The 18,187-nt window shown below is 46.0% G+C and overlaps 1 protein-coding gene across 3 annotated transcripts in view; it reads right to left on the bottom strand.

Moving 5' to 3' along the window:
- Positions 1-541: 541 nt before the first annotated feature.
- The window catches only part of ncoa2 (nuclear receptor coactivator 2), a 51,759-nt gene continuing 34,113 nt past the window's right edge, over positions 542-18,187 (bottom strand). The window contains exons 9-22 of one of the 3 annotated variants that reach the window (XM_070985709.1): positions 16,906-17,046; positions 16,643-16,790; positions 14,782-16,138; positions 8,924-9,125; positions 8,567-8,773; positions 7,493-7,696; positions 6,453-6,582; positions 6,136-6,310; positions 5,739-6,035; positions 5,183-5,260; positions 4,515-4,983; positions 3,459-3,636; positions 3,122-3,335; positions 542-1,931 (exon numbers count right to left, since the gene is read on the bottom strand). In XM_070985709.1, the coding sequence (XP_070841810.1) occupies positions 1,920-1,931; positions 3,122-3,335; positions 3,459-3,636; positions 4,515-4,983; positions 5,183-5,260; positions 5,739-6,035; positions 6,136-6,310; positions 6,453-6,582; positions 7,493-7,696; positions 8,567-8,773; positions 8,924-9,125; positions 14,782-16,138; positions 16,643-16,790; positions 16,906-17,046 (3,812 nt within the window). In that variant the 3' untranslated portion in view covers positions 542-1,919. Of the gene's footprint in view, positions 1,932-3,121; positions 3,336-3,458; positions 3,642-4,514; positions 4,984-5,182; positions 5,261-5,738; positions 6,036-6,135; positions 6,311-6,452; positions 6,583-7,492; positions 7,697-8,566; positions 8,774-8,923; positions 9,126-14,781; positions 16,139-16,642; positions 16,791-16,905; positions 17,047-18,187 lie in introns of all 3 variants that reach the window. The other 2 variants (XM_070985710.1, XM_070985711.1) reach the window with 2 other exon arrangements.

Raw genomic sequence — 18,187 nt, 5'->3', positions numbered from 1 at the left:
TCAAACCCAAACCCATACAGGGGCACAAGAACAGCATGTCATTACCGAACACTTTATAGTTGAACGAACTGCCTGAGGTCATAAAATATGGCTAAGTGTCTGTCAGAGCAGGTCTCATGAACCGTGCAGTCTTAACTCTGACCTCTGCTATAGAAGAGCGGCTGGAGGCAGAGAGGGCGTGTGTCAACAAGGGGACCACAAACGGCCTCCCTCTCCAAGCCTCAGCCGATGCTGCATAATCTAACAGGAACGCTGCGTGTGGATGTAGACTTTCTTGGTACAAACTGCAATAAAAAACTGTGTTTAATACTGCATCCAAACGTGGAGCAAAAATGTGTCCGTTTTATTCAGGAAACTGTACAAAAATTACAAAAACAAAAACACAAAAAAACCCCAAGAGTTTATCAAGTATCGTTATTGCTTGTTTACATCACACCGGAACAGTTTGCACCTAGCAGCTTGTATGAAGCATTTTTCACTCCAGACAACATAGAAAGCACACTTCTGTTATTTTTTGAGTTATTGTATGGCTGTGTTGAAGTTGTTGTGTTCTTTTTTTTTTTTTCCTTTTTTTGTGGTGTTCTATGCTAAAGGCAGAGAAGCAAGCGATAATCTGTACACTGTATACACAGCACACCCCCTTACAACCCATCCCGACCTCCCACCCCCACCCCCTGTCCGCATCGTACCAGAGCATCAGACCGCGAAGGCTCCCGATCCACTTCCCAAAAACAAAAAAAAGATAAAAAGAAAACAAAACAACAACAAACAAACCCTGCTCTGCTTCAAGAGGCAGTTCTGACCAGACGGGGAACCAAACCCTAAGGAATAAAATAAATAGGAAAGAAAACGTTTTACTTATTGTTATGTACAATCTCTGTAATTCATTTTTAAACCATATATGATTTTGACATCTTCTGAAACTACTGGACCAAAGCATAATCCATTATTCAGGTTAATAGAAGAATCTTCTCAGAAAGAATACAACCATTACTGTTAAAATTATAAAAAAAAAAGTGCCTCTTTCACACTTTTAGAAATATTTTTTCTTGTTGCTACTAGGATAAAGAATCATCTACAATAATTAAAATGAATCTATACAGAAAAATAAAACTTAATTTAATACACTATATAAACCTCTTGACTAAATTAGTCTAATCATACAAATCCATTCCACTCAAACCATTCTTCTGCAGTGTTTTTCAAGATCAGTTTTTTTCAACCATATCTTCATTCTACATCTTAATTCTCACGACAACAACAACAACAACAACAAAAAAACAAAACAACTAAAATGAGAATAAAATAAAGAACAGCAAAAAGGCAAAACCGGCTAAGTGTTTGAGCTCCATCCGTGACTTTGAACATAATTTGGAGTCCTTGCTGCCATTTTTGGAACTATGTGGAAATGTCACAAATGTGGGAGAAAGGGAGGACAGAAAAGAGAAATCAGTGTACGTCATGTTTTGAGATGAGATTGTAAATGGCCGCTGTCCACTGAGAGGAATACATTCATCAGAACAAGGGATCCCACCCAATGCTGCCCCCTTAGGTCAGTGTCCCCCACCAGGTGGCCTACAGTAAGTCACACTACGGTGAATGCAGCTGGACAGGCAGACAGACTGGCTCATCACAAGGCTCTCCTCCAGGAGGGTTAGGCATGTTGTACAGAGATCCACAATCCTTCCCCAGCCCTGTTCGCGCTCCGGCGTCTGTTCGGGGCCCGGGCTCCTCCGGGGCGGCCGAAGAGGCCCAGCTGGGACAGACCGGCAAACGCGGGCTGGGGAGACGGGGTCAGGGCACGGCCTGGCTGGTCCAAGGGGCAGTCGGTTGGTTACATGTTTGTACAATTTTTAAAGGGCCGACGTGCTCCTTGCGCCAGCTGATCACTGAGGTTCAGGTTAAGAACTCCATGAGGGTCAACAGTATTTCTGCAGGGAAACAACACATGTTGAGTCACCACTTGGAAAGCATTTAATAAATACACAGAGCAACAGCAGAAGGGCTTGGTTAACTTGCACAACTTGAACTTGTCTGGAGTGAATCAGCCACATGGTGCAAAAGGCTATAAACAATTAGAAACCATGCTGGAACACACCATCAAGCCCAAAACAAGTCCGTAAATCACAAAAGCACTAATGGCCAAACGGTAAATAATTGAAATTATCTAAGTGCCAATATATTTCTATAATCCTGGAAGGAGGATAAATCAAATGACAGATATACTGGTATGTTACAACGGTCTGAAGTGCAGACAATCAAACAGCAGCACCTTGATTAAATATTCATGGGCCTTTATTGGGCTTAAAAGCATCACGGACAACAACAGTGCATTCCACATACCAATCTAACAGTACCAGGGAGACAAAGGAAGAAGGATTAACTTGGTTGACATTAAATAATCACCTGAACTGGAGAGCTGACAAAGTGAAAATATTTGTAAATTTACCCCTTTGCCCAAGCGAGGTCTACTGTCTACATGCAAGAGAACGAGTGACTTCTGATGTGGTCAAATCTAATTTATTCTGCTTGCGTTCGTTTGTAGACTTTGACACATCTCTGCCATAAGGAGTCAAGTTCCCCATGATAAGCGAACCAGTTGATTAGTCCAAAGTCCAGACAGGCTATACAGTCTAAATGGTCTGGCTCTAAAGTGCCCGCTGCTAATTACATCATTGTCCTCTAAGTTCACATGAAGCATCAGAACTGCAGCTGGAGGAGTTACGTAAACTATGGAGTAAATTATTCACTAGCATGGCTGTTCAATAAGTGTACACAAACACTTAGGGTCTTATGATAAGACAGAGACACACATAAACAGCCTGGAGTGGTGAGGAAGAAAGACAAACCTCTTAGTTTTTCTTGGTCCCTCGCTTATTGTGGAAAACTCTAAGGGGTCCAGTTTGTTACCCTAGGAGGCTTGAACCCTGCAAACGTCTGACTCATACTCATACAATTAAAGGGACACTCCAAAACCTTGAATTTGGTCTGCCCATGCTTCATGATACCCGAACATGAAATGCTTGAAAACACCCAAAGTCTTCCTGCTGCTACCTGCTCTAAAAGTGTATTTTTTAGCCCATTTAGAGAACAAATGTGTCAGGATCAGCCTGGTATTTACCTGTTCTTGCCCCATGGAGGGCAAGCCGGGTGAGGGCCCTGAGGCCATGGACGTGACGCTCATCTGTCCGGCCATCTGGCCCATGCTGCTCATGCTGCTGGTTGCCATGTTGGTGGCCATGGAGACATTGTTGAGGTTCATGCCATTGCCGTTGTACATGTTGCTGTTATTCTGCTGGGTGAACTGCGGTGACGCCTGCTGCTGTGAGAACATACTGGAGAGAGGGGAGGAAAAGCAAAAAACATTCACTGATTTTACTGATATCACTGGAAAGTGTAAGCCACGCTGAATCTAAGCATCTAAATCAGAGTCAGGAGTAAGTTCCATCCATGTTTACCTGTTGCCTCCCATGTTGCCCTGCGGCCAGCCGTTCATGTCAGGGGAGCCCTGGAAAGCAGCATTTCCTTGGCCTTGCTGCATCATTGGGGACTGCGTGTGGGCCATGCGGGGTGAGAGCAGCGGGCTCTGTGGTGTGCCGGGACCCCCAAAGCCTCCGTCTGCCTGCTGGCTCATACCTGAGGTGGACGCATCAAGACAGGTCAACCAGACTGGACCTGCAGAGCCTCAGCTACAAGCCAATGTACTGAGTGGACTAAATGTTAGCGTTCCTCGTAACTCGCACAGTCATGCCACATAAAAACCAACGTTTTGGCAGAGAATGAGCAACTGAGCAAGCATGATGATTGACTGAAGACTGTTCATTCCAGTCTGCATGCTGGATTATTGACAGGCAGTCACTATTTCCTACATGCACATAAAGCAGGCAAGGAACTAGGAAGAAAGGGAATAAGGAGATGACTTAGGAGAAAAGGGAAAGAGAGGAGTAATGTCTAGTGGAAGTTACTGCTCTGTACGAACCCACGGGCCAGAATCAGATTAAGGAGTGGAGGATAAATCAAACATGTCATTATACAAATCAGTATTACATGAGATTATCAGATTATGTCCAGATTACACAACACTCTGTTCAGACTGACAGGCACAGCCTTGATTATTGCTCTGCCTGCTCACAATCAACAAAGAGTCAGGTGTCAGTGTGTGAGTTGAGCTTTGATTATTGTACTCGTGGCGCCCTCTGGTGGAGCATCAGTGTATAACCAGGACACCATTTTGGACAGTGCACAGAACAACGAGAGTATACTGTAACACTTCCTGACAACAACTCACGTTATCACCCTGAAGAGTGAAATATGGCTTAGTATGATCTGAATCATTCGGTGGCAGCTGATCAGTGCATAACATTATAAATCTGATGGTTGCCGCTACTAAAAAGCATGTGATGTTGTGCAACTAGAGTCACATCAACACACAGACGCAATGGCACGCACACACGCACGCACACGCACGGGCTGCAGAGTGAAGTGTGTGGTAGGCTGGGGTGTGGGAGCAGTACCTGAGTTGGGAAACTGAAAGGCACTGTGCTGCATTTGGGGGCTGAGTACGGCCCCGTACTGTCCGCCCATCATGTTTGTGTTTCCCATCATCATCTGTGAGGAGGAGGAGGAGGTGGAGGAAGAGGAGGAGGTGCCATGCAGGTGGAGCTGGGGGTTGGGGGGGAGAGAGGGCAGGCTGGGGGAGAGAGGGGAGGAGAAGGGGCTGGTAGAGGGAGGTGGCGAGGCCAGGCCTGTACTGGTACCGTAGCTGGGCGGGTAGGGGAACTGCTGGGGGTTGGCCTGGGGGATCCGGGGGTTACTCATGCCTCCGGCGGCCATGTTGGGAGGCAGGTTGAGACCTTGGGCCCTCATGGCCATGCTCCGCTGCTGCTGGACCTGCTGGGCCTGCTGCTGCTGCTGCCTCTGTCTCAAGTGGTTACTCAGCAGCTCCCGCTGACGCTGTGCCAACATCTGAGCGTTGATGGTCCCCTGGAAGAGGAAGGAGGGCGAAGTGTAAGAATAGAGGAACACAGCGGAAAAAGTGTCATAGATTTATATTTAGTAAATCTACAACATAACAAACACTAGAATTAAAAGCCTTAAATTTACTGCAAGTCATCAACAAGTTAAACACAGTCATTAGGACATGTCTGTGCAGACAGATTATGCGATGGCAGCAGTGACCTACCTGGTTTGGAGCACTGGCCCGAAGAGGTAGGTTCACATTTGACACACTACTCATCTGAGTCATCATTGGTTGACGGTTCTGGTGGGAAAAGAAACAGAAGAAGAGGTTACACAAAGAACATCTGCTGAACTGACCGATCTTTCATCCCTAATTCCTGCAAATGTTTGAGACACACAAACAATAAGCTATCAATGCAATTAGTGTCCCACATGAGACAATTTGGATTGAAATTATATTAGATTTTCTGAAAATGATGGTTACATTCATGGATATAAATCACCCTCTCTGCGGAAGAACTACAGTGCACCCTCATGAATATCATTCCAGTAAATATCATGAAAGTCCAGCAGGTGGCAGGTAGATCTAAATGTCCCAACTATTCCTTGTGTGCACAGAGGAGCTGCCAAAATGTCAGCCTCAAGGATAATTACACAACTCCTGTCTGCGAGTCCAGTCACACAGCCACTGATCAAACAGTGTGGTTGCATCAGACAGATTAAAGGATCAATGGACAGTGTGTCTGCTACGAATGTCAGGACAGCAGCCGCACATGTACCTGCTGTGACTGTAGCCGGTGCTGGAGCTGCAGTCGTAGCGTGTTGGGCTGGTTGGGGACGACCCCGGTGGGCCTGAGTCCGGGCCGGGCCTGCATCCTCATCATGGAGTAACCAGGCCGTGGACCCATCTGTCCAGACATGGGGTGGAAGCCTTGCTCTTGCATGGCGGCACCGGGGTAGCCCCTTTGGGCCATGTGGGATGGTGGGGGACCAAACTGCTGGGTGTACATGGGGGGCTTTTGGTCTATCATCATGGAGGGATCCTGGGGGAACTGCTCTGGCTCCAGTGACTGGCTCTGAAACAGGCAGGCACAGAACACAGCATTACAAAAAGTAACTAACAATAATACATGTGTATTAATGGAGATAATGTAGATTAGGAAGGGCGGAGCTCACCTGTTCTACCAGAGCAGGGATCCCCAGAGCACGATCGATCTCCTCCAGGCCATCAAAGTCTTTTAGTGCGGTGTACAACTGGGACATGAGGGCCCCCTCGTCTACTGCACTGCCCTCACCAGAACTGAGCCCCGTACTACAGAGCAAATCATCCTGCTGTGCTGCGTGCACCGGCCTGAGCAGAGAGCAGGCAGGAAAGGAAATTCATGTTTTCTCAATGAGAAAATGATGTCCAGTGTCCTTGATTAAAGAAGCCAGTAAGATGCATTTTGCACTCTTAACAACATGTACTGGTAATTTGCAAGTCAGTAGCTTACCTGTTCTGGTTTACAAACGCTGTCTGGTCAATGGGCATCATGCTGTCTGGCCAAGGGGCAGTCTGGTTGGGTGGAGCCTGTTGCTGGGAGAAATGGTGTCCGGCCATGCCAATATCCATATCAGGTTGGGCTAAATAGGGAGAAAAACAGATTAAGACAGGGTTGTAGACTTATCCAAAGTCAGTTCTTTCATTTTGGCTTCATGAGGAAAACAATCTGGTAACCTATATAAAGGTAAATATTCTCTTAAACCCTGAACAACCAGCACACAGCTTCACCTTGATATTATTCATTCTTCAGTGCAGTACTACAATCAGCCACTGGGTGGAACCTTTTAACACTGAGCAGCAATATAACAACACTGATTAAAACAAAGTTGTGACAGTGTGGAACACATGAATAAAATGGAAAATGGTTTTTGACATATACAATATATTTAATGTTTGACCTCATCAGCTTCATTGATTTAATAAATATGTTTATTGTGAATTTGATGCAGCAACATGTTTCACACAAACAGGAGCAGCAGAAGACTGGGAAAGCTGTGGAATGCTCCAAAAACACCTGTTTGGATCATTTCACAGGTAAACAGGTTAACTGGTAACAGGTGATGGTGTCATGAGTGGCTATGAAAGGGGCATACAGGAAAGACTCAATCGTTCACAAGCGAGGTTCAGCACTTTGTGAACACTAGACTGATTCAACTTCAACTTTATTTATATAGCAGGATTATTTCAATTTATTAAGGATATTACTACATGGGATCAGGAACACTTCATAAAGCTGTTGACTGCAAATAATTCTGTTTTTATTTTCATTTTACACAGCGTCTCAACTTTACACATAATGCTTCATCAGTGTCCCTGCACCAAACTCTTTTAACGACTGTGGGCTGGTAAAAAAAAAAACAAAAAACAAACACTTAAATCAGGTTTCTGTCTTAAAATGCTTTAGCTTGGGCTTATTGGTCAATCTGGAATCTGTCATCCTGTCATGTAAACTCTATGTATTCTGTGTGTTTAGGTACAGTGAGCTCTCACCATTGGCCATCATTGGGGCCTGGAGCATCTGTCGGGGCCCTGGCTGGCTGTTGGGCCTCATGGGAGCACTGTTCGGCCCCATCCTGGCCTGCATGGCACCTTGCTGCCCAGGGCCAGACGCTCCTAGAGGAGGGGCGGAGGCTGATCCCACCCAGCCCTCCTGCTGCTGCATGCCCGGCCGTGGACCACCTGGTGCCATCAGCCCTAGAGGAGCAAGCACACACACAGGGAGATGAGAAACGGTGAGAGACCTGAAGACAGACCTCGGTGGAAGTCCAGCGTCCACCATGAGTGGTGTGATATGAAGAGAAAATCCATCGATGTATAAGTGGGGGATGTTTGAGGGCTGCTAATATGTGGGAGTGACAATGAGAGAAACTTTGTGCCAGTGCGGGTGACTAAATACTTCCTGTCACAGGAAGTGAGTCACCGTGCCACGACATGACATGTCACAGGCTCAGAACGACACAGATTAAGGGAAAAAAGGTCTTTCCTCAGAAAGAAGCAACAAGTGTGAACAGAAATCATGCAAGAGGATGTCATTGCGCTTCATCAACTGGTTTTGCCATAGTGAGATAAACCAGTGGGTTTAAAGAGATTTCACAAGAGATTTACATTTAATAGTGAGCTGGAACTGAAAGAACTGTGAAACAACTGTGATATTAGTAAAAAATTAACGCAATCTTAACTGAATATTAGTGCTTTTAGTTTGATGCCTACTCTAAAGTGTAAAATGGCAAAAGAAACAGATTTTTCTGTTGAAGTGTGTGATTGCTTCATGGATAAAATGCTTTATCACAAGCTCTTCATGTGGTTATTCTATGTCTTCTACTATTGGTGCTTACACAATCCTATGTAGGAAGTGTATTAATCTTGATAATATGATGTCGAGACAACACCTATAAAGAAGTCTGTGGGCTGGTCGTGGCTTGCATCATTGTTTGAACAGACGCTGGTGCAACGTTTCATTGTTTTCTTTTAATCAGGGCACACTGAGCAATGGCAGTACCAGCGCTCACAAACAGACGGCGACAATATAAACAGTGACCACAAAAGCGTAGCCATCACACCCACCTGTGCTGACCATACCGGCCTGGTTAGCTATCATGCCGTGACTTCCCACAATGCCTTGCTGCTGTTGTTGCTGTATGAGAGTGTATGGGCTTGTGGCCCTTATGGGGTACTGTAATGAGGGCTGCTGGGGGGACACGTTCATGTCCAGAGACACGCTCCTCACAGGCAGACCCCTGCCTGGCTGGCTTGGTCGGACACCTCCGAAGTCTGCAGACAGGAATAAATGGATTTTAGCCACACATGCAGCAATGGAAAAGCTTAGGACCTCATGGTGAGAGTATCTTTAATAATTTGAATATAATGTGGTCTACATCATGTTGTGCACTTTTTCCCCCTCTGAGCAAATGTGGCACTCACTCGTTGGGCCCATGCCAGTCCCGATGCCCCGGTGCTGCTGCTGCTGCGCCGCCATGGCAGGATTGGTCTCCGACATCTGCAGGATGTCATTGATGATGTTCTGTTTGTCCATGGGACTGGGCAACGAGACGGGCCGCGGCTCACAGAAGAGCTGCGGCTGAGCATTCTGCAGGTCATTCAGGATGTCGTCCAGCTCTGACGACTGGAGAGAGAGCGGAGAGGGGGAAGAATGGAAAAAAAAGAAACCAATGAACCACTTAGGCCTCTATTTACAAAGCAATTGTTGCTTCACCTGCGGACACTAAAACAAAAATATACATGTGACAGGTGTACACGTTTCACCGGAGCAAACCGCGTCTGTAAACACCACAACACTTGGGTGAGGAGTCTTTATCTGGGAGATGGGAACAGCAGGTTTGGCCTTGTTTATAATACAGCAGTAACCCCGGGATAAAGTGGACCACTTTCCATCAAATCTAGGCCACACTTCTCTTCGACTTAGCTTATAAGACACGTACAAATCTTCGCTTACCGGTTCGTGTTTTCAAAACGCACAACTGCGTCTGGTCCCCGTTTCAAAATCCACAGTTTGTCACGCACATGATTAAAACATGCCACATCAATTTGAGCATCATTGTCTGTCCTCATCGAGTTAAAAACAGCAAAGACAGAAACGATGAGGCTGCTGAATCTGCTTTCTGCTGAGTAACATGGGAGAGCAGCAGGAGGCGGCAGGAGTATGGTTGGTGCCAAATTTGGAATTGCTCTGTGCCCCCCTACTGCAAACAGCTGGACTGAGCCTGCCCAAAACAGCCCAAGGCTGCATTCTCATACACAGCTGGGCTTTGGACTCTTCGCGACAGTTTTTGTTTAGTTTTTCACACAACTATCTTAAACAAAGACCAGGCCATACCGGGCTCTGCTTTCACTTGCTGAGAGGAAGAACTGCTCCAACTATGAAAGATGAATTTCTTGGAATCGTTTCTTTTTTTTTTTTCTGGTTTCAGGACACTTCCTCTCTATGAGCCACGAGGGGTGGACAAAATAACAGGAACACCTAAATAATGCCGTCCAATACAACACCAATGAGACAAAATTTCACAGAAAAGTGGAATGCTATTAACTTTATAAGAGGCAACATTAGCTGCAGCGTTACCATACTGGATTTCATTTCACTCTGGGCTACAGTCAGAATTGAACAGGAATATCCACATAGGCAACTACAGTGGAGGCCTGAGGGACTTAAGGTAAATAAGATGCAGTGGCTGGAACTGGCCACGAGAGTGCAGCACGCTTGGAATCACTGACAGCTCTGATCGTGACATACTGTACAGCAGGAAAACAGCACACCAGCCACTGTTTCCATGTTGTACTTCACTGTTCTAGGCACTGACATGTGTCTGTTAGGCACGAAAAGGCTGATAGAATGCTTCTCTTAAGACTGGGACTAAAGCCTGCATGTAAGACTTTTTGGATCCTCCACCCTTGAAGATATGTTTTAAAAACATCAACAACAGACAGATAGCCACACAGCGCTAATCACTGTAAGCGGCCGACAAGCATACAGGATATGTGGGAGAGCCAGAGAGAGTAGCAGAGTGAGGGGTGGGGTGGTGGTGGTGGTGGGAGAGAGAAAAGCCCTAATGAGGTCAGGAATGATGTAATGCTCCTGTACGCTGCTCTCAGTTTGCTCTTTTCCTCCTCCTCCTCTCCAATTCTCTCTCCTCCCACTTTCTATTCTCTCGTCTTCTCCAGTTGCTTTTCCCCTTAATGGGTCCTATTTCTATCAATCCCAGTTACCGTCTTCTTTCAATGCATGTCAGCGCATGTAATGCAATCCGCGTCTGTCTTTTCTGCACCTCGGGCTGCCGTACTGTATTTGGTTGAAACTGCAAAGATTTGTGAGGCCAAAGGACCATTATCAAATATTCAGTTTTAAGCTACATCCCATTTGCAAGATCATTATTTAAGTTCTTCACGCCAGAGCGGAGCTCGGGCTGGGAGAGCAGCTGAGGACACGTCCTGTACAACACAACATGCAGTTTGTTTAAGGATACACGTGCGTATTTCAAAATGCTTAATCCCTGTTTTTCTCCTCAGGCCCTCTCTCTTACACCCAATAGACAAATAAGAATTTGATTCTGTCTGAAAAAAAAAACAAACAATTATCTCCCACACTTTCATTTAATGTGTTGCAGACTTATACAGTTGCATGTTTAGGAACAGCAGAGGCTGACTGTCTCACAGCAGGTTGGTGACATGGCTCTGCCAAATGTGTATTTTTACAAACTGACCTGAATCCACCTGGGACTCAACTTAAACCGAACAGTCTGTAAATGAGCATGTTTTACTTATTATGGAGTGCACACCCTGAATCTGTTTTCCCATACAGTACATGCCCTAATGTCAGCGTGGAGTTAAAGGCAGTAGGACCCTTGCGTCTCTCTGACCTAACCCATGCAATTTCATAGGAAAGGGAAGTGAGAAACAGGGTGGGTAAAGCAGAACTGCCACTGTCAAGTAAGGCAAAAGGAAAAGTCATTCCACCCCAGAATCATGCGGCCCTTTTTGTCAGCTAAAATAATTTAACAAAAACAACTACCCGATTTGCCGCCTGAAAGAGCTGAAATGACAATTTTTAGAGTCGCAAGAATGGCTGCAATAACTGCAATCCTCATTTAATGCAATGACGATTAACTTCTATGTCAGGAGTGTCACTGCTGCTGGTGTTTATTAACATTGCATAATTTGAAGTCATTTGTAATAGATTTCTTCTCTGTGTGACATCTTGGGGCTTTGAACGCCACCAAAAAGGGAAGTTAAACACTGATTTGTAACACACTCAAGGATTATTTTTAAAGGCAGGACTACTTAAGGCAAATTTTAAGAAATTTGATTGTTAAATGTTCACATTCACCAGTGTAACACGCTCTCACTGAGTGCCAACTCTTCAAGTAATGAACAATACTTCTGACAGCCATTGAAAAACTCCCTCCCTTTTGCTTTAGAGGATTACTGGTTCACCACTTGTTGAAAACTCTTGACATATACCACACAAAAGTTCCTGCGTGATGTGTAATGCATTAGGTATATGTGCCTGTGAATGAGCATCCAAATGACATGTTTTGGCCTGCAGCTTGACATTACAGAGTGTAATGTCCCTGCCGTTGTAATACTTAGGCACAGCACCTTAGCTGGATAACCAAAGAAAGAGAGCTCTTTACCACATCCACCTGCTTTGTCCACAGTTGTTGTTTTACACCACCCCTGCACGCTTGTTAAGATAACTTTCCTGTTGCTGTCATTACATTTAAAATGCACATCAACTCTAAACCTGTTCTGAATTTCTTATGCTGAGGTGAAGATAAAATCCAAACCACACCCACCTCGACAGCTGTTCAGTCCCTTCACCCTGACTTTGGGAGGATGAGTAAATTGCAGTTCAAATCATTTCACTGTCAGCCTTTTTTAACCATTGTTAATATTTTTTACAGCGCATGTGAGGGATTACTTCAGGACATTGCACTTATTTCATCAGTGAGCATATTTGTTTAATTCTTCTCCTGCTAATGCCTGAGTGTAACGTGAAAAACCGCAACCTGTGTGTCATTTTTTAACGAATACCTTAATGACAATCATCTGAAGTCAAGTAAAAATGCATATTTTTGAAGTCAAATCACATTGAATTTTTCTTGGGGGGAGTGAAAGCTAAGGAAAACCCTGTTACACCATCTTTTATATAAAAGTCAAGAGGAGAACTGCTGTATCTAGTTAATTCAGTACAGGTTAATTCAATTCAATTCAGCTTCAGAAGACAATGTGTTTACATGACAGTGTTTGCAATAACCATGGGAACACACACAGAAAACACACAGGCGACGACTAGATGACCATAACTATACTTTCTTCAGCCATCAAGCCGCTACTACCGAGCTCTGCTCTGATTTCTCATTTAGCTCTGCTCCAGCCATCAATAATTCAACCCTCAAACAACCATGAGGAGGAGTGAGGCAGAGGGAGGGAGGGAGATACAGCAAAGAAAACAGTGGGTGAGGTTAGCAGAGAGAAGGATGAGTGGACGTTTTAACTAGTACAGTCAGCTTTCACACATGGCCAAGCAGCAATTTGCCAGCGAGGAACTGAAACCCACTCGCACACGCATGTAATGGCGCTAATGAAGTCATGGCTTGGTTCATCTGACAAATGCTCTTGTTTGGAGTTGGAAACCGTAGTCGGTGAAATATGTTGAGCAGGAACGAGCCACCGGCATCACTGTGCGAAGCTACGGGTGCTTTAATCTCCATCTAACTGTGAATCTCAGATTTCACCACTTGCATCTGTACAGTCAAAACAGTTACAGACTACCCCGAGCATCAAGACATACATATTAAACCTCCATTTTTCTCAATTTCTATCCCCCCCCCTCTATTGTTTCTCTTACGTTGCTTGTTCTATAAACACACCACTCCCTCTCCCCTCTATCTCCATGGTAGCAGAGAGGACATGCAGGAGCATATGGCTCATCATTTTCACTCTGCCTGCCGAGGCTGGGCTCTCCTGGGGGTATCTACACCTCTCTCATCTCTCCTTCTTTGTTCAGTTCAACAGCAGCTCTTATTATCTGTCCAATCACCTTTTCCTCTTTCTTCATATGTACCCAAGTGGCAGCATGCATACTGTACATACATAGCTAGCGTGCGTAGCTAGCGGACATGCTGTCTGAGGGGGACTGTCTGCACGGGAAAAACCACACCGTTTCTGCAGAAATGTGCCAGAAATCAGACAGGAAGCAATAAGAAAGCAATTCCCCTTTAAGACCGACACACTGACGCTGGTTTAACCTTTTTCTTCAAACCAGGATCACATGCATCTCGGACACTCCTATGCTGTTTTATGAAAGGATGAGCACCCATTTCTACAAAAAAATGTGAGTTTTGTTTCATGTTATTAACATTCAAATGGTGTAAGTGTCACCTACACTAATGACTGGTCTAAGAAGATGGAGGTAATGAGAGAAATGGAGACAGCAAAGCGTGCAGCTGTCATATAATTTTGTGTAATTCTATGGTTTAGCAGTGATGTGTGTGTTAGAACTACATCTGCTAGACTCGTGTGTATACCGCGTGTTCAGGGGAATGCATCGTACAACAGTTTCATGCGTAACAGGTCTTTCCTGCATTACAGAATCTGCAAGCTGAGACCTCTGCTACACTGAAAGTTTGAGTTTCACCAGCGAACACTTTCCCCGCTCACGTCCTTTTACTCTTTTCTACTCTTCTCTCTTTCAGCGCCAGGCCTGACCAGAGCTCGGTGCCAAACCTGAGGATCCTGGCCAAGTGCGACCAGGATCAAATGGCTGGAGAACCACAGGGGCTCCTTCCAAATGTCACAGTTGTTTGAAGCTGGCGGACAGCTTCCCTCTGCTTGTGCTGCCAACACACTGGCAGTGAAAGGACCAGATGTGTTTATATATGTGAATTAAAAAAAATGCATGATGTCTTAAGTGCATATGACAAAATTGTAAATCTGAATGAGACTGCCACAAATGCTGTCTGACCTCTACGCTGCCAGACCGTTTGTGAGTTTAGCTGTAGCATCCTGGTGTGGACATGGGACTTGGAGGAGCCAACATCTGCTACCTAACCCAGATTAACATTCAGACTGAGGCAAGTGGAGCAGTACAGGGCAAAAAAGTTTTGGTTTGTGCAATGGGCTACGGAGAAGGAGGTTACAAAATCAGTTTTAGGGCAGCTCTAGTTCTTTCACCACATAAACAAGCTGCTCCTCAGACATAAGGACAAAACGTTCCTTTAATGTGCACTTACAGAGGAGGAGTACAGCTTTTTGTAAAGACTGACCTGTTCAGCCCGGTCGTATCCTGTGTCTTGTTTCTCCGCCTTGACAAGGGGGTGTTTGCCCCCTTCAACCTTCACCTCCCCAGGCTCCAACTTAGGGACCTTGTCCTTCAGTACAGTATCGTCTTTATCCAGTAGGTAGCGTAGGAGGGCATTGTCTTTCTTCTTGGGGCTCAGGGGCTCCTGCTTGGGAGCAATGTCTGCCCCAGAAGCTGTACTACCAGCACCCTGGCCCTGGTCTTGAAGCTCTTTGCCTGTAGCCTCTGCAGTGAGTTTGGCCAGATCTACAGGAGACGTACTGTTCTGAAGCAGCTGGTGGAGGATCTTGTGTTTTTCTTTAAGCGATGTAGCATGAGTGTTCCCTCCAGTGTGGCCACCCCGGACCCCTGCCCCAGCCTGGTCCTTGCCCTCACCTCCTGCACCAGGGGAGAGGGGTGTCTCCAGAGGCTCTGGCTTGGTGGTGAGCAGTTGCAGTAGCTTTGTGTGGCCCTTGTTGTCATGAAGACGGTTGTGAGCATCATGGCCCTCAGAGGGCCCCTCCCTCTCCTCTTTGGGCTCAGCTAGGTTGCTCTCTGTCTGCCCCTGGGGGTGCGCCTGACCCACCTCTGTGTGAGGTCCAAACGAGTCTCCTGTGCCACCAGTAGTGCCACTGCCTCCTCCAAGTTTTGACATTAGATGAGTGTTAACTCCTGACCCTTGTGTGACCCCAGCTGGGGAGCCTATTTTCCGCTCTGGAGACCCCAGTGTATGCGCATGAGGGGGCCCATGGCCATGTCCGACACCGTGGCACTCACTAAGGGCCTGCAGAGCTGACAGAGAACTGCTAGTGTAGCTGTTAGCATGAGTGCTAGTCGTGCTACTACTACCTGCACCTCCAGGCCCCCCACCACACATGCCCACTGGGGAGGGCGAGTGCAGGCCGCCTGCTACACGGGGGCTACCCGCACCCCCAGGACTACCTCGGTGCCTGGGCGACAGCATAGAGTTCTGTTGAGGTGGATGGGGCCCACCGGCTGGGCTGGGGCTAGCACGAGAAGGGCTGTTCATCCTCCAATTAGAGCCCTGCTGTGGTGGCTGCATGCCCCCAGTGTGGTTGTGTGGTGGGGGACAGCCAAAACGGTAGCCCTGCATATGGCCCCCCATGGCTGCTGGCTCTCTGGGGCCAGCAGGGCCTGGAGGGGAAAAAGGCGTGCTGTTGCTGCTGATGGTAGTGTCTTGGCCCTGAGGCCCTGAACCTGGCAAACTGCCTGGGGTTGGAGGAGTCATGGAGGGAGTGGAGGAGTTCATTGGTTTGGGAGCCATCCCTGTAGCCTGACTGCCAGGACCCATGTCCTGGCCCATTCCACATACTGTCTGCTCCCTGGATGTTAAACACAAACACACAGATATACAATTGATTAAGTCACAGTTTTACTTACCACAAATTCTCTGTAGAAGATGTAGAAAATAGAGAAAATTTACTATTTCATGGTCTTGAGGTGTATGTGTAAGCACTGTTTTTGGAGAAGGGCTAATGCTGCTGATCTTTCCAAATATTATTTTGCTGTTTTTTGGCCCCAAGGTTGTTTAAAATCTACATTGAATTGGTGGTATAAATCTAAGTAGTGACTAGGCAAATGCAGCCAAAATTATCTACCATGAGGGGAAAATATTTTTTTACTTTTCTTTTCAATTAAATACATTTTATTTTACTGTGAGACACAGACCACTAGCAAGCATTACTTTACATATTAAGCTATCTGAGCAGAACACATGAAGCCGACAGGCCACGCTGCAGGGCACCAACAAGCTAAGACATGTCATCAAGTTCAAGCGGCAGATTTCTCCCCATCTTCCTGACACAGGTGTAGTTAGTGAGACATACCTCTGAAGAATGTGCAGGGACATGTAGAGCTGGGGTTCGTTGGTGGCGGGAGAGCGCACAAGTTTACTTTTAGTGTGGGCAGACACGATGGTTCCATCAGAGAGGGAGAAACGGTAGATGGGGCTGAACGCCTGGCCATGGCGGAGCACTGAACGCACATATGAGCTTATATCAGTAGATGCAAACACATTTTTGTAACTTCGATGTTTAATTTGTATACAAATAATGGATGACTGACTGTGAGAATGTGCGAGTGGCGTTACCTTCCTGCTGATGTCTCTTGGCAAAAGACATCTCTCCGTCATTCTGCAGGTGGAACCTCTGGATGCAGCGCCTGACCAGATCCTCCCATCCCGGCTTCATAGACGCCCGCAGGAGACTGGTATCAAGGGATGTTATCTTACCTAAACACAGAGGACCGCATTAGGGTGGCCTGAGTCACACATGGAAGTAAGGATTTCTGTACATGTGCGCAAACCAACATCAGGTGAGCTGATCAGGTTTCAACACCTCTTGCGAACATAAACATGTAGAGCAGCTTGATGAGCTTTCCTTGGCTACTCTGCTGCACAACAGTTCTGCAGTTTGATCACAGTTGAAGAAATATTGAAGATTTACTGGAAGTCTCTCCTGTGCTAGTACGGCACTGGGATCAAGTTTAAATCAAGAGCAGAAATGCAAAAATAAGTACAAACACGGTCAGTGTAATTTAGACATTTAGACGCTCAATACAACAGAAGGATTCATTTCATCACCGGAGCAGCTTAAGCTCAACTATCTTTAGAGCTCAAAAAACACACCCATGCTGCCTACGTGTGTAAACACACACACACACACCACACACACACACACACACACACACACACACCACACACACACACCACACACACACATACAGGCGCACTCTCTCGTAGCAGTGTAACACTTGTCCCTGGCCGGGTTGGAATTTAAATGGAGGCAGTGATGCATTTCAGGGGCTGACAAGCAGACTGCTGCTTGAGTGACAGTCATAGGGACTGACTTAAGACTTGTCACTTGGCTCTAGATATGGCACAACACTATATCCAACAAGTTCTCACTGGCAAAAGATGACTGCAGAGGAAATATCTATTTTTTTTTCAATCAGGAGAAAAAAATTCTGTCAATCTTGAAAAAGAAAGTCATGATACTTTTTATCCATAATTGTGCAGCCCTGACAAACAGCAGGCATGTATACATGCACACCTACAGAAGTCTAGGTGGGGAACTACACTAAATTACTACATGCCAGTGAGAAACTATGAGTATGCCTTTGTGGATTGTGTCTGTGTCTACACTACACACACACACACAAATGGTACAAGTACATCAAATACCAGGTGAAACGCAGACGACTGTCTGCATCGATGTGCCGGTGTTCAGACAGATAGTTTACCTCCCAGAGTGCAGACAGAGGTGGGCAGCAGGTTCAACTAACGCGTTCAGTCCTGAGGGCCTTTTACCAAGGATATAATAATCTTTAAATACTTAAACTGTTGTGTGAGGTGATTTATGGGCTGGCGACAT

The sequence above is a fragment of the Chaetodon trifascialis genome, chromosome 18, assembly GCF_039877785.1.
Source record: "Chaetodon trifascialis isolate fChaTrf1 chromosome 18, fChaTrf1.hap1, whole genome shotgun sequence".
Taxonomy (NCBI): domain Eukaryota; kingdom Metazoa; phylum Chordata; class Actinopteri; order Chaetodontiformes; family Chaetodontidae; genus Chaetodon; species Chaetodon trifascialis.
This window is presented reverse-complemented; position numbering and strand designations above follow the sequence as displayed.